The 14,281-nt window shown below is 43.0% G+C and overlaps 2 protein-coding genes across 2 annotated transcripts; one reads left to right on the top strand and one right to left on the bottom strand.

The window, feature by feature from the left end:
* Nucleotides 1-3,564: 3,564 nt before the first annotated feature.
* On the bottom strand, nucleotides 3,565-5,495 carry MRS44_007536 (uncharacterized protein; the record flags this gene model as incomplete). Its single annotated transcript, XM_065620568.1, has 4 exons — nucleotides 3,565-4,411; nucleotides 4,480-4,830; nucleotides 4,889-5,320; nucleotides 5,386-5,495. 4 exons carry the CDS (start codon nucleotides 5,493-5,495, stop codon nucleotides 3,565-3,567), a joined length of 1,740 nt encoding a protein of 579 aa, XP_065476640.1.
* Nucleotides 5,496-6,175: 680 nt separating this feature from the next.
* On the top strand, nucleotides 6,176-8,263 carry MRS44_007537 (uncharacterized protein; the record flags this gene model as incomplete). Its single annotated transcript, XM_065620569.1, has 6 exons — nucleotides 6,176-6,292; nucleotides 6,357-6,439; nucleotides 6,515-7,233; nucleotides 7,285-7,417; nucleotides 7,497-7,655; nucleotides 7,723-8,263. 6 exons carry the CDS (start codon nucleotides 6,176-6,178, stop codon nucleotides 8,261-8,263), a joined length of 1,752 nt encoding a protein of 583 aa, XP_065476641.1.
* Between the last annotated feature and the right edge of the window lie 6,018 nt (nucleotides 8,264-14,281).

The following is a 14,281-nucleotide window of genomic DNA, read 5'->3' on the forward strand; positions in this document are numbered from 1 at the left end:
ATTTATAACTTTTATTATTAATATTAATACCTTTTATAATATTAAATAAAAGAAATTAAAGAAATCTTATAATTAATTAAAATCTAGTTATATAACTATTAATCTAATTATATAAAGAAATAAAAGTTATTAATATTATAAGTTTACTTAGAAGGATTAATTCTTAGAGTTAATATTAGAGTTTTATAAAATTAAAAAATATTAATATTAGACTTAATAATAAATAAAGGTTTATAAGTTTAATTAATTAAATTTACTTAATTAAATATATAATATATATTATTCTTAGACTTTATTTTACTTAAAATAAAAATTAAAGTATCTTAATTAATATCTTAATAATTTTAATAAATAAAGCTTTATACTTAAAGCCTAAGGTCTTAATAGGCTTAAATTAATAAGGTTTATTTATATAATTATTAATAGCTTTAATAATATACTAAAACTAGCTTTATTTATAATAAATAACATACTTAATAAATAAGCGCCGCAGTTAAGTAAGCGCTATACTTTTTTTAACCCCCTCTAGAGTTATTACGATAAAAATACTATAAACTATTTAATTAATTAAAATTACTTATTATACTCTTTCTTAGATATCTTAATTACTACTTAATATATCTTTATATTATAGCTAGGCTTACTATAAATATTATAATACTAAATACTTAGTCGCGCTAACCTTTATTAATTATTACTCCTTGATAATTTACCTATTACCTATATATTTATATCTATTTAATTAATTGCTTACTTTCCTTCTTCTATTATTATTACCCCTCTTTTCTATAGTCTAGTCCTTTTTACCCTCCGGCGCTAGCTTAATATCTTATTTGCCTCTTAAAGGTCTCTAACCTTAGCTATTAATAAGGTAACCTAATATATAATAACCTTTATCCCCTTTATAAGAGACTATAAAGCCTCTAAGATTAACTCTAGCGAGCTACTTTAATGCCTTTTAATCTGCCTTTTAAGGTATTTAGACTAAGATCTAACCTTAATTATAGTCTTTAAGGTCCTTAAAGCCTAAGGGGTTAATAATTTAGCTACCTCCTTAACCGGCGTTAATATCTATAGCTAAATATTAAGCTTTAAGATTATAATTTCTAGGTTAAGAGGAATAAAACTAGTTCCTTTAAAAGCCCCCTTAATATTTCTTTTTATTATAATAGCCTTATATATAATATAGAAGGCTAGAAAGAATTTAATCTTTAAAATATAGGTTATAAAGTATTTAATTAGATACTTTATTTCTTAATTATAAGCCTTCTTTAATATATTAAAGTACTTAATATTAAGGGGCTAGAGTAAATAAGAGGAATAAGGCGATATATAAAGCTAGATAATCTTTTTTTTCTTATAATATCTCTTAAATTTAATAAAGTAATAACTTTTATAGCTATTAAGGATTAAGAGATAATAGTAATTATTTAATTACTTAGTTATATATTAATTAAAATATTTTAATTACTTTAAATTAATCTTATTATTAATTTAGCTATTTTAAGTTATTATAATAACCTAATTACTTAAGAGGTTATTTTCTTAATATTAATTAGCGAGATAATATTAACCTATATTAATAATAAATAACTAAATTACTTAGCCTTTTATATTAATTACTTAAATAATTATAATTTATTCCTAGTTTCTAAGTTATATTAATTTTAGCTTTAAATACCTTTTTAAACCTATAATAATTATTCCGCTTATAATTATACCTATAAAAAAGCTAATCTTATTAAAGTTATAGAGATTATTTAATTAGATATTATATTTCGCGATTATATTCCTTATAAACTTAAATTAATTATAAATAATTATTAAGTCTTTATATTTAGCTCTCTAGTAATTATATTTATAAAAGAAATATATCTTAAGGTCTAGGTATTACTTAATAAAATTATAAGCCTAATATATATTAATTAATAATATATCGCGGTTAATAAGTAATTAAGTAGTTATTTCTTTTATACTATAAAGCCTAGGGGGAATCCTCGCAAATCTAGATCGAGAATAAAGTAAATAAGGATCTCTTCCTCTAGATTAGATAACTTATGCGATTTCTAGATAATATCGCGTTAAGATTAAATGCCTTATTAGCGGCGATATAGTCGTCGCTTATTAACTATATAAGTGCTTGCGGCGTATTAGATGCTTAGTTTTAGGTTATTTTAAAGGGCCTAAAGGGTAAGAAGGGTTCTAGCTTTAATAGTAGTAGCTAATATATTAGGGTATTAAGAATTAATTAATTAAATAAAAGGTTAGGTATAAGGTAGAAAAGTGCGGCGCTTACTTAACTGCGGTGCTTGCTTATTAAGTATGTTAAGTTATATCTTAATTAGCTAAAAAGATTAAAATCCCCTTTATATAATAGCTTTCCTCTTTAATATTAACCTTTTAATTATTTTTATAATTCTTAATTACTTAAAGAAGTTAAAATCTTAAAAAATTATATTTTTAATATCCTTATTAAAAGAGGTTTAATTATAATTAATAATAATTAATTAATTAATTTATTAATTAATTTATAATTAGTTAATTAATTAATAATATATTAATAATAAGATTATAATAGCTTTTTATAAAGACCTTTAATTAAATAATTAAAATAATATAATTAATACTTATTAATATAACTTTTAATATAATTAAAATAATTTTATTAAGGTAATTTATAAGCTTTATAAAAGTACTAAAAATACTTATAATAAGCTATAAAAAATTATATTAAATAAAGCCTTTTAAAGTATTAAGTTAAATATAAAGCTTAGTTAATTAATATAAATTAAATTTATAATTTTTAATTATAATATTTTTTTTTCTTAGCCCTTTTTTTATTTAATTATAATATTAATAAAAGGTTTAATTTTATTAAAAAAAAGCTTTTTTTATTAAAAGCTTTTAAAAAAAAACTAAAAAAAAATAAAAATCTTATTAATAAAGATATTATATTCCTTAAGGACTTATAAGATAATAATTAATATAAAATATAATTTATAACCCTTATTATTAATATTAATACTTTTTATAATATTAAATAAGAAGATTAAAGAAGTCTTATTATAGCTAGCTAAGATTCCGCTATATAGTTATAAGTATAATTATATTAAGAAATAAAAGTTATTAATATTATAGGTTTACTTAGAGGGATTAATTCTTAGAGTTAGTATTAAAGTTTTATAAACCTAAAAAGTATTAGTATTAGACTAAAACTTAGTAGTAAATAAAAGTCTATCAGTTTAATTAATTAAACTTATCTAATTAAATATATAATATATATATCTTAGCTTATATAAATATATAAATAATAGTAATTTTAATAATAAGTTTAATAATAAATATAATATATATATCTTAGCTTTTATAAATATAATAATAATAATAATTTTAATTATAATTTTAATAATAAAATAATTATTATAATATTTTTATTCTTATTTTAAGTAATATTAAAATATATAATAAAATATAAATTATTAAAATATTAATTATAATATTTTTATTTTTATTTTAAATAATCTAATATTAATAACTTAAAATTTAAAAAGAAATTATAAAGTATTAATTTATATAACTTATAAAGTACTCCTTGATTATATTAGCCTTATTTAAACCCGCCGCAAAGCTAATTATACCATCAGGGCGGATCACGACAAGGGCACCCGACTTGCTGTCTACTCCATACTCAGAGTGGCAAGTGCCATCACGGTCAAAGAAGAATCTTCCCAGGGGAGACCCACCCAATGCCTCCCACCCACTGCCAGCGGTTCCAACCATCAGTGTAACAAGTCGGATCATCCCGTTGTGACGCCCAGCAAACGTAGGCAGGGTCTCTCTGAGGGTTGGGAAATCGGCGGATGTGAAGCCTGGGTTCCCAGCGAATACAACAATGCTCCAACAGCCTCTACGCCCGTCGCCCAGAAGGGCGTCATGAAGACGCAACGGAACCTTGCTTCCAGGTGCACATACAAGTGCGTCAGGGCTGCGGACGCCGCATGGGAGAGTAGTCATGAGAGGGCTTTGGTTAATGATATTTTTGGCGTATGTGACTCCCAGTCCGACGTTAAAGCCGATGTTCTTGCCAAAGATCTTCCACAAAATCTCATCTGCAGTTCTCCCGAGTCCCTGATATTGCGCAGGAATTTCCCCAGAGATGACAGCCGCGGCGTCCTTGTCAATTCCAATGAGTTTCTTGGCTGCCGCGTGCCGTTCCGAGGCATATGTCTCGAGAACCGAAGGCTTATACCAGCCCTTGATGGTTCCCGCAAGCTTCCAGACGAGATTCGTAGCGTCGTGGATGCCCGTGTTCATGCCCTGAGCAAAGCCAGAGGAATGAGTATGGGCGGCATCACCTCCGAGGAGGATAAATTGGTCCTTTTGCAAAACCTGTGCGACGCTCTGCTTGATCCTGGTAGCATACAAGTTAGTGATATGTCCGACTCTGAAATTCTTAGTGATTGGGATTTCTCCACATACTTGTAGTGAGTCCACCAGTCTAGTCTGTCGACTTCCAACTTGAACGGCTTCATTCCCTCGGCAGCTTCCTTCAAAGCCTCATCTTGGGTGATGCCGTTTGGGTATTTTGCGAGGAGAGCAGGCGTAAGAGCAAACCCAACACGGTGGGTATCCCGGTCGAGCTTCACCCACAGGATATTTCCGTGATGCTCTGTCTCAATCGAAGCAAACCCGATGTTTGCATCAGGCATATCAGTTGTCATTTTGCCGTCAATTCGAATCCATTCGTGGGTGGTTGGATCCAGGTCAAGATCGATGCCAGCCAACTGCCGAACCGACGAGGAGCCACCATCGGATCCAACAAGATATTTGCTGTTTCAATGAGCAATTAGTATCATCGAGTTCGAGTTCAGAAGGACGAGGGCCATACCAGCGGACATGCGCTTTCCCCATCGTCTTGTGTTCAAGAGTAGCCGTAACATTATACCCGTCACCGAGCGAAGTGTCGATGGCATAAGTTGTGAGCTTCCAGGAAAACCAAACTGGCTTGCCGTAGCGTTCGAAGTGGTTTCGAAAGACGTCCTCCGAATACCGCTGACGGATGTTCAGAGCATAGTCATGGTAGCACGGCTTGAAGTGATCGAACATGAGGTTCCACCCTCTTTCATTCACCCTTTTCCCATCTTTGAAGTTGATACTGCTTCGAGATACGAAGCCCTCTTGAATCAAGTCATCAGCCACATTCAGCTGCTCGAGAAGCTCCAAGGACCTTGGGTAAAGCGTTGTCGCACGGCCAAAGGTGGCCTGGACATCGCGCTCTCGTTTTTCTATATCGTCAGCCTCATCCAACTCCCTAGCAGTTCTTTGGAAAATTCGAGGTTCCGCGATTCTCGGGGGCAGAATGTTTCAAGATCTCTCATGGTTCACATACCGACAAGAACACAATCAACGCCTTGTTGCGTAAGGCCAATCCCGGTAAGAAGGCCAACCGGGCCAGCGCCAACAATGAGTACGTCGGTAGCGGGTGGAAGAGACATGTTGATGATGTCGAATAATCCTCAATTGATGCAGAAACTGAGAGCAAAAGGATAACAGTCGGCGAAGCTTTGGGATGTTGTGGGCAGTGGCGAGGCTCTAGCGATGGAATTCACTGAAGAGAAAAGGAATCGAGGGCTTCAAGATGAGTCTTTCATGGCCTTTTATACACAAGTGTGTTCATGAAACTTGCTACAATGACGTGGACTCTCGGGACCGGGACTAATCTTGCCATCCGAAGCTCCGAAGATTGCATCCGTGATTTCTCCTGAAAGTCCCCTTGGATGGAACTCCTCGTCTATCGTGGAACAGCATATCAGCAGCCAACTTGACTGGCAACCGCGCTTTCCATGGGGGAGAACGGATTACCAACATGATGCTCCAGATGCGGATCCGGAAGTGGATGTATCTCGATATCGCCTCCATCCACAAAGAGCATGGATCATCCATTTCGTCGGTGCACCCGACTGCCGGTCAAGCCGCGGATGAGACTCATCCGCCGCTAGCCACTCACAAATAGCTCATAATAGCGTGCAGATAATTTCTCCGAAGCTTGACACCACTTTGAAAGGCTAGCATCAAAACGATATACTTCAGCGCCAAGGAATCAACCTTCCTTACCCCCTGATTACGACAATTTTGTCTGGAAAGGGCCTCGAGCTTCTGATTGCAAGATCGTGAGATGCCGAGAGCGCCCCACCTCCCTTTGAGAACCTCTCGCCGTCACGAGAGCGACCCAGACTGCCTAGCAGACCGCGTTTATACCGCGTGTGAGTCTTGTCGGAAGAGAAAGCGCAAGGTTAGTTTCCATTCACACCTGACTTTCTCGGATAACTGACGATTGGTCGTGGCTGGGCTTCTAGTGTGATGGTACAAAGCCTCGTTGCTCACCATGTGAACTACGCGATATCTCATGCCACTGGGAGTCCCGTCGCAAGCCCTTTAGGTAAGTTGCTGTCGTGCAATTGTTTGTTTAATGCTTCGTTCTTGGGCTCATATTTCCTCCGTCTCACAGTAACAGGAACCGCGAGAAATCATACATCAAACATCTCGAGGACCAGGTCTCTCAGCTGTCAGCCTTACTGGCAGAATCGCGCGGCAGCTCGCCTTTGAGAACCCCAGGGCAACTGACTGAGATCAATCCAGAGCTTGTGGACGATGACATGGCCAAGACATGCCGAGGTACGAAACCTTGCTGTCCTAGTCCCCCGAGATCTCCGAGTGCAGTACAAGAGTTCGCGTCTCTCGATTGGAGCAATCTCGGTGGTTCAGGAGACGAAAAGGTTCTGTTCTCTGGACCTGGAAACTTTTCCATCCCTGGGCCATCTCTGGGGAGGTTCAAATGCCTGTCAAGCTCAAAGGAACTGCCTGTCTCCAAAGTCAACTGCCTCATCGAGGAATTCAGTCGCCGGGAGGAACTGAAAACCCATCTGAAGGAGTTCTTCTTAGAAACCATCAACAGGTATTATCAATTCGTTGAGCCAGCCTGGCTGGCATTTTCAGACACTTTCCCTCAAAATGGAGAGCCGCTGCAGCTTCTCTATAGCGTCATCTTTGCCGTATCAGCCCATTGTCTACACGTTGCGGAGGATTTGGAGAGCGCGCTGTTGGCTTACGCCGAGAAGCTGGTCCTATCTTGCTCTAGATCAGACACATGCTTGCCTGTTATAAAGGCTTTATCGATTCTCGCCTGGTTGAAGCATACATTGTTCCAGCGTTCAGACGGGTTTGCCTATCAATGTAGGTTTAAACGCCGTCTTGCTGAATCATTGCTGACATGTACCCTTCAAGACCTGGCATCTGGTCTTTCCATGCGACTCAAGTTAGACGAAGTATCGAGCCCATTTTCATCAGCAGCGAACGAACCAAGCCTGGATTACATAGACAGTGTCAGAACATTCTGGTCACTGTTCCTGGTAGAAAGGTAACAACGAACTGGAACTTACTGTAGTGCCTTTGCTTTGTCCTGCATTAGCTGACATTCATTTTGTTGATCACCCTAGAACATCAACTCCCAGTCTTGGGGTCCCTCTTGCTATTCCTTGGGATATCATTCAGCCACCAGTCACCGTGGGTGTCTTGCCAGGTTCCGACGATTCCATCGTCTCGTTTGAGCACCACTGCTCTTTATTGCAATTGAATCACCTCTACGTGGAGACAGTGTAGGTTGATTAATCCATCACCGGGTATCACAACAACTTCCGCTGTCTAACACCAGAATGTCCATAGCTATACGCCTGCTTTCAAGTTACTCTCAGCGGTTGGTCAGGAAGCCCATTTACAGAAGGCCACAGATGCTCTCGCAGTCTTCCAACAACGTCTCAGCGCCTGCGTTTTCATCGGAACAGGCAGCACATTGTCAACCGACAAAGTTGTTGTGTGGATCTCTTACCACGCCGCTGTTCTCAACCTGCATAGGCCGTTCCTCCACGTCTCCAGCGAGTATAAAACCAGTGATCCAAATACTTCGATGAATGTGGTGACAACCGCAGCTGAGGCAATATCGACGTTGTTGAACCGCCTAGAGACAACCAATGTCACTGGGACGCTGCCTCCACTCGCCATCTATCACATTTTCCGCGCCGCTCTCGTGCACTGTCTCAACATGACGTCGTCTGATGTTGAACTAGAAAGCAGAGCTAGGGAGAATTGGCAGATTTGCTTGAGAGCTCTCTGGGCAATGAGGAAGACCTGGGAGGCGTCCGTAGATGTCTACGTCAACTTTTTGCACTTTGTTGCCCAAGACTGGGGAGTCGCCGACGTCAAGTAAAACTCGGAGATAGATTTTGAGCTGCTGCTGAGTAACAGCTGAGCCAGTGTGGGCTAAGGGGTCTTAAGCTGGGTTATATCCTATACTGGCAAGAATGGGATTAGATAGATGTATGTATATAGATATGTTGATGAATTATAAACAATGAAATGATACTGGTTCATGAAATCCCTCAGATGTTTTAGTTGAAAAATCTTGTGATCTTATAGCTATCTCCTGCCTTTCCCTTCTTTATTTCTCGACCCTTATTCTGAGTTGCGCTTATCTTGCCCACTTCTCGACGTTTCGCAGTCCCCTCGTCATCATTCGTAACTCCCGATGCCTTCCGTTTACCATGAGATGACTTCTCAGAATCAAACAAACTGGCGGCCGATTTGCTGTGGTCACGCGACTGCTCCTCTTCCTCTTTAACCTTGACCTCTGAATGTTGATCCGGGTCCTGGAGTCCTGACCCTTTCTTCTGCTTGGCGTTGGCGAAGAAGTTGGCGATATTCGACTTGTTTTCCTTGCTATCCAGGGGTATAACGAAGGAAGGTGAGTTGTTCCCGACCTTACCAACCTCTTTGGTGACCGGGTAGACCTCCAACTCTCCTTCAAAGGGCTTGAGCAAAGACTGTAGCTCGTGAGACCATTGATCCCGAGAAGGATCCAGCCAAGTCTTGATGGCTGATGAGTCGGGGTTGAAGATGACCGGCATTCGATTGTGGAGGAACTTCAACTGCTTGTTTGAGTCTGTGGTGATGACAGTGTAAGTATAGGTCTTGTCTGCGGATCCTGTGGCACGTCAGCCTGAATCACTTTGTTTCATCGCAGTGGTCTCTGCTACCTTCGTACTGCACACAGTCCCAAAGGCCTGCGAAGCACATGAGATGGCCATCCTTTCGCTTCACGTAATGAGGCTGTTTGTCTTTGCCGGTCTTGAGCCACTCGTAAAATCCTTGAGCAACGACAATGCACCGCTTGCGAGCCTTCATGCTGGCCCACATGCCTCCAGGTGAGCTCAGTGAATCATCGCGACAATTGATGGTTTTCAGCATCGACCCGTAGTCTGGGTTTCGCTTCGTCCACGACGGAATCAAGCCCCATTTCATGGACTGCAGCTTGTACTTGACTTGTTCAGAGTATGCCGCATGGTCGGTCGCATCGTTGATCTCAGCGTGCTGCTGTTTCTCGTTGTCCGTTCCCTGGTGGCCGGCACCTCCATCGGGCGTATTTGCGCGATAAACAATGCCGTGATTGCCAGGAGCAAAGTTGTAGGTGTTGCGGGGGGTACCATCTCCTTCATCTTCTGGTGCGTCATCAATGTCTAGGCCATCCTCCTCGAACATCCGACGGATTTGCGACGGGCGCTATGGCTTATCGTTAGAGCCATTACCTAGCCAAATGTTGGCACTTACCAGAGCCAAAGCATAACGACCGCACATTTTGCGGTATCTGACTGTTGAGCGAGCCGATTTGTGTTAAGCGTGCAAGTTCGAGGTGAATACTGGTGGTGGCGTTCACGACGAACTCGTCAGACGGCATCACGTGGAGCCTATAACGGTGGTGCACAGTCGCCGTCTCAAACAAAGACTCAAGGGTGACTGAGCCAGAGCTCGCCAGGCAAGAAAGGCAAATCGATTTAAAAAGAACCTTACAATTCCCCTATGGTATCGCTATTTTGGCATGAATACATCAATCCATCCTACTTTTATACTCCAGAACAAGCCGGCCTCATCCAACAGACTAAACCTTGCGGCGTGCCTTTCGCTTCAGCGCCGTCTCGGCAGCCCAAGCATCTTCAAACGTTGTTGGCTTCTGTTTGAGGTCTCCTCCTTGGATACCCAGGCGACGAACCACCTGGAAGGCACCAGTTCCGACTCTCATTGTTTGACCCATGATGATGCATTCACTGACACCTTCGATCTGGTCCGTCTTCATGCCAGCCGCAGCCTCGAAGAGATGATCCGGGGTTTTCTCGAACGAGGCCAGTTGCAGCACGCTGTCTCTCATCTTGGACAAACCAAAACGCGTAATACCCAGTACCTCGCCCTTGTAGGTCATCACATCAGCCAGGAGCTGCATGTGTCGCGGATCAATACCCATGTCACCCATGACTTCGCCGATTTCGTCTGCGATGGTGGTTCTTGCAGCCTCAATACCCAAAACATCTCGGCATTCCATGACATTGTTTGAGCGGGCCTTGATACCAATGACACCTTCGGTCGTCATGCATTCTCGAAGCCCATAACCCTCAACCAAGACGGTGTGAGTGTTCTGTTCTGACGTCTGGATGATGGCACGAGTCGCTTCGGAATAACCGGAAATCGGCACTGTGGGAAGCACACGACGCAGGAAATTGGCTCGTAGCAGCATATCCCCGGTGTCATCAGCAGCAGCTTTGCTTCGGGCAGGTGTCCTCTTTGTAGAGTCGCTGACATCGCGCACACGAACAATAATTCTCTCACCGTCAATTGACAGATCATCGCGTTGCACCTTCAACTTGCGCTGCTTGCAGATGGCCTCAGCGATGTCGTAAGGCCCAATACCCAGATGCATGTCTGAGAGAGCGGTTGAATCGATTTGGAGAACGACGTTGCCCTCGTTGGTACGCCATTCATCCTCGACGAAGCGCAAGACATCAGAAATGTACGTCTTTTCGATGCGTCCCTTGACCACTCGCGCCGCCTCGATCTGTTCGTTATTTTCCAGCGGGCAAGTGATAACTGGAGTACTGATGGTCTTCGAAGCATTGATGATTTCCTTGATTCGAGGAACACCCTGAGTGATACTCATACCAGCAACACCGGCGAAATGGAAGGTCTTCAGTGTCATCTGAGTACCAGGTTCACCGATAGAATGGGCGCCGACAGCACCGACAGCATGTCCGGGTTCGACGTGCGCCTTCTTGTACTTGTCAAGACACATCTTGATGAAAAGGCGGAGTGTGGACAAGGTAACCTTGGCCGTCCGGTCGGCGTGGTCCTGAGCTGTTGCCCTCACCATCACATCGCCCTCAAATCCAGCAAGCTTCCTGACCCGCTCCAGCTTCGATGCCAGACCTTCGACGTGGGTCTCAATCGCTTTGAGAAATCCTCTGGCACCTTCGTGTTCGTCGATTCCATAGTCGCTCGTGTCCCCATAATCCAAGACTTCATTATGCAAGAGACCACGTCGGACATAACGTCTTCGTTCGGTCTCCAATACGGAGTCGCAGAAGGACCTGATCTCTTCTGGGGTCATGGATGCCTCGCTATTGTCCCTGGTCAAGCTCTCTGCGTGAGTCCAGGTTCGCAGGAAATGCACCGGCTCTGCAGAACCTTCCATATCGACGGGGTCGAGTTTGTCCGCGCCAAACTGGAACTGCACAATGCCACCACCCGAGGTTCGCACTGTATCATCATACTGCGTGGACAAATCTTCAAGTGACTTCATGAGTCGTCGAGACATGTAGCCAGTTTCAGCAGTCTTGACAGCTGTATCGACCAGACCTTCACGGCCCGACATGGCGTGAAAGATGAACTCGGTGGGGAAAAGGCCGGTGTAAAAGCTGTTCTTGACGAAACCCTTTGATGGAGGCTGCCGAGCGTTTTTGTGAAAGTGTGGAAGAGTTCGGTCCTGGAACCCATCCGCCACACGTGAACCGCCGATAATCTGCTGTCCGACGAGTGCAACCATCTGCGCGACGTTGATGTCTGAGCCCTTGGAGCCAGACTTGGCCATAATAAGAGGGGCGTTGTTGCGACTCAGGGTATCAACACAGTATGAACCTGCCTGCTGTCGGACTTTGCTCAGAATACCAGACATGGAGTTTTCCAGGGTTTGCTCCTGGTTGCAGCCAGCCGCCTTCTCAAGTTTGCCGGCTTTGAAGGTCTCGATGAGGTCATCGCACTGTTTGTAGGCGACGGCTACCAGCTTTTCTTTCTCTTCGTTGAGCGATTGGGTTGGGAAGACATCTCCCACGCCAATGGAGAAGCCTCGGTTTGTCAATTGACGCGCACACAGCTTGGCAAGTCTGTTCATGGCGATGACAGCTTCGTCTGGGCCAAAATCACGAAGAATGACATAGAAAATTGAATCCTTCTTGCCTGATCCGACTGTAGACTTGTCCATGCGACCACACATGACCTCGGAGTTGCGTACAACAAGCCAGCCGTCGTTGGGGTCCATGTCGGGGCATTGGCCGGGTCGGGCCTTGTATGCTCGGCACTTGGCATCAAGGTTGACCTTGACCCGCGAATCCTTGTTGGGTCGCATGAGCATACTGAAGAGCTGCTTTCCGGTCCAAAGAGCCTGTGGTGCAATAATGGCTGGCGGAGGCATGTCAAGGTGGGTTTTACCATCCATCATATGCATGCACAGATAGGTGAAGGTCTTGCGGTCAAAGAATCGATCCTTGCTGCTGAGCAAGAAAGCCGCCGTGATGAAATCCTGGGTCGCAGCAATGACAGGTTCGCCGTTCTTGGGTGTCGCCAAGTTGTGCTTGATTCCCATCAGATTGATGGCTTCAGCACGAGCTTCCTCTGTCTGCGGAACATGGAGGTTCATCTCATCACCGTCAAAATCGGCGTTGTACGGCCCACAAACACACTCGTTGAGCCTGAATGTCCTCCAAGGACGAACTTTTGCAAGATGGCTCATGATACTCAGTTTATGCAGAGACGGCTGACGGTTGAAGAGCACAATGTCGTTGTCCTCGAGATGGCGCTCAACGACATCTCCATATTTGAGATCTCGGGCTGTATTATCCCTGTTGGCGAATTTCAAGTTGATCGAGTAGCCACCGTCATCCTGCTTGACGACTCGCTGCGCTCCTGGCCAGACATCGACTCCATTCTTGATACACTGGCGGAGCTTCTCGATATTGTGTCGCTGTACCCTTTCGGGGTAGGTAAGGTTCTTGGCGACAAGTTGAGGGACAGCCACTTGATCGATACCGAGGTTAGGGTCAGGGGAGATGACGGTTCTTCCAGAGAAGTCCACACGCTTTCCAGAGAGGTTTCCTCGGAAGCGGCCTTGCTTGCCCTTCAGGCGTTGGCAGAAGCCCCTCGTGGCTTTACCGAATCCAGGCTGCTGGAGGCCGGGAACATCACTATTGACGTACATGGCGATCTGGGTCTGCAAGTACTCCCACTGTTCCATGATCGTCTGAACCGGAGAGCCTTTTTGCAGGGCAGATCGGATCATGCCGCTAACCCAGACGATATCGGCGAGCTTGGTGGTGATGTCGTCTTCATTGCTAGCATTGTCTTGGGCAACAGAGGGTCTGATGCAAACTGGAGGGGCAGGCAGAAATTGCCAGATAAACATTTCCGGACGACCTTCGGCAGGGTCGAGGCCAAGGAGCTCGCAGTCGGTAGGGCTTATCATCTTGAAGAGGTTGAGAACCCTCAGTGGATTCAGATCCTCCATGGCCTTGCGAAGATGCTTATCGAGCTCAGGGTTCTCGCGCTTCGCCTCAGTGAAGGAGTTGTCGAACTTGATCTTGCTCTCGGGGGGACCTTCTTCACCGAGGTGGACTTGTTGTAAAAGGAGAACTTGTCGTGGGCAAGTTTGAGGACACCAATCTTTCGAATCTGGCCGTTGATGGAGCCACAGTATGGGCAGGTCTTGATCTTTCGGCATTCTGCATTAATCTTTTTGCATATTTGAGTTCGGCGTAGGTTATCGAGGAACGGTCGCCGCAACTCCTTCAGAAACTGTCGTCGTTCAGGTTCTTCCAGTAACACTCGGCCACAATCCTAGCACAACATTAGCAAGCCCTCGCCTCCCTGTGTAGCGATCAACTTTACCTTGCAAATTTCTTGCAGGATAGACATGATGAAGCGCAGGTAGCCGACGTGGAAGGCCGGCAACGGAAGGCGGACATGACCAAAGTGTCCATTACACTCCGACAGCGATAGCTCGCAGGTAGCGCATTTTCCTGCCTTGCTCGAGGTTCCCTAGCAAGATATTTGTATTAGACAAGTTCGACGTGGGCGGAGGTCGGGAGCTCACCAGTCGGGAGTCGAGAGGACCATGGCGATATGGGGCGCGATT

Source organism: Fusarium solani (genome assembly GCF_023522795.1).
Source record: "Fusarium solani strain SB1 chromosome Unknown bctg00000004, whole genome shotgun sequence".
Classification (NCBI taxonomy): Eukaryota; Fungi; Ascomycota; class Sordariomycetes; order Hypocreales; family Nectriaceae; genus Fusarium; species Fusarium solani.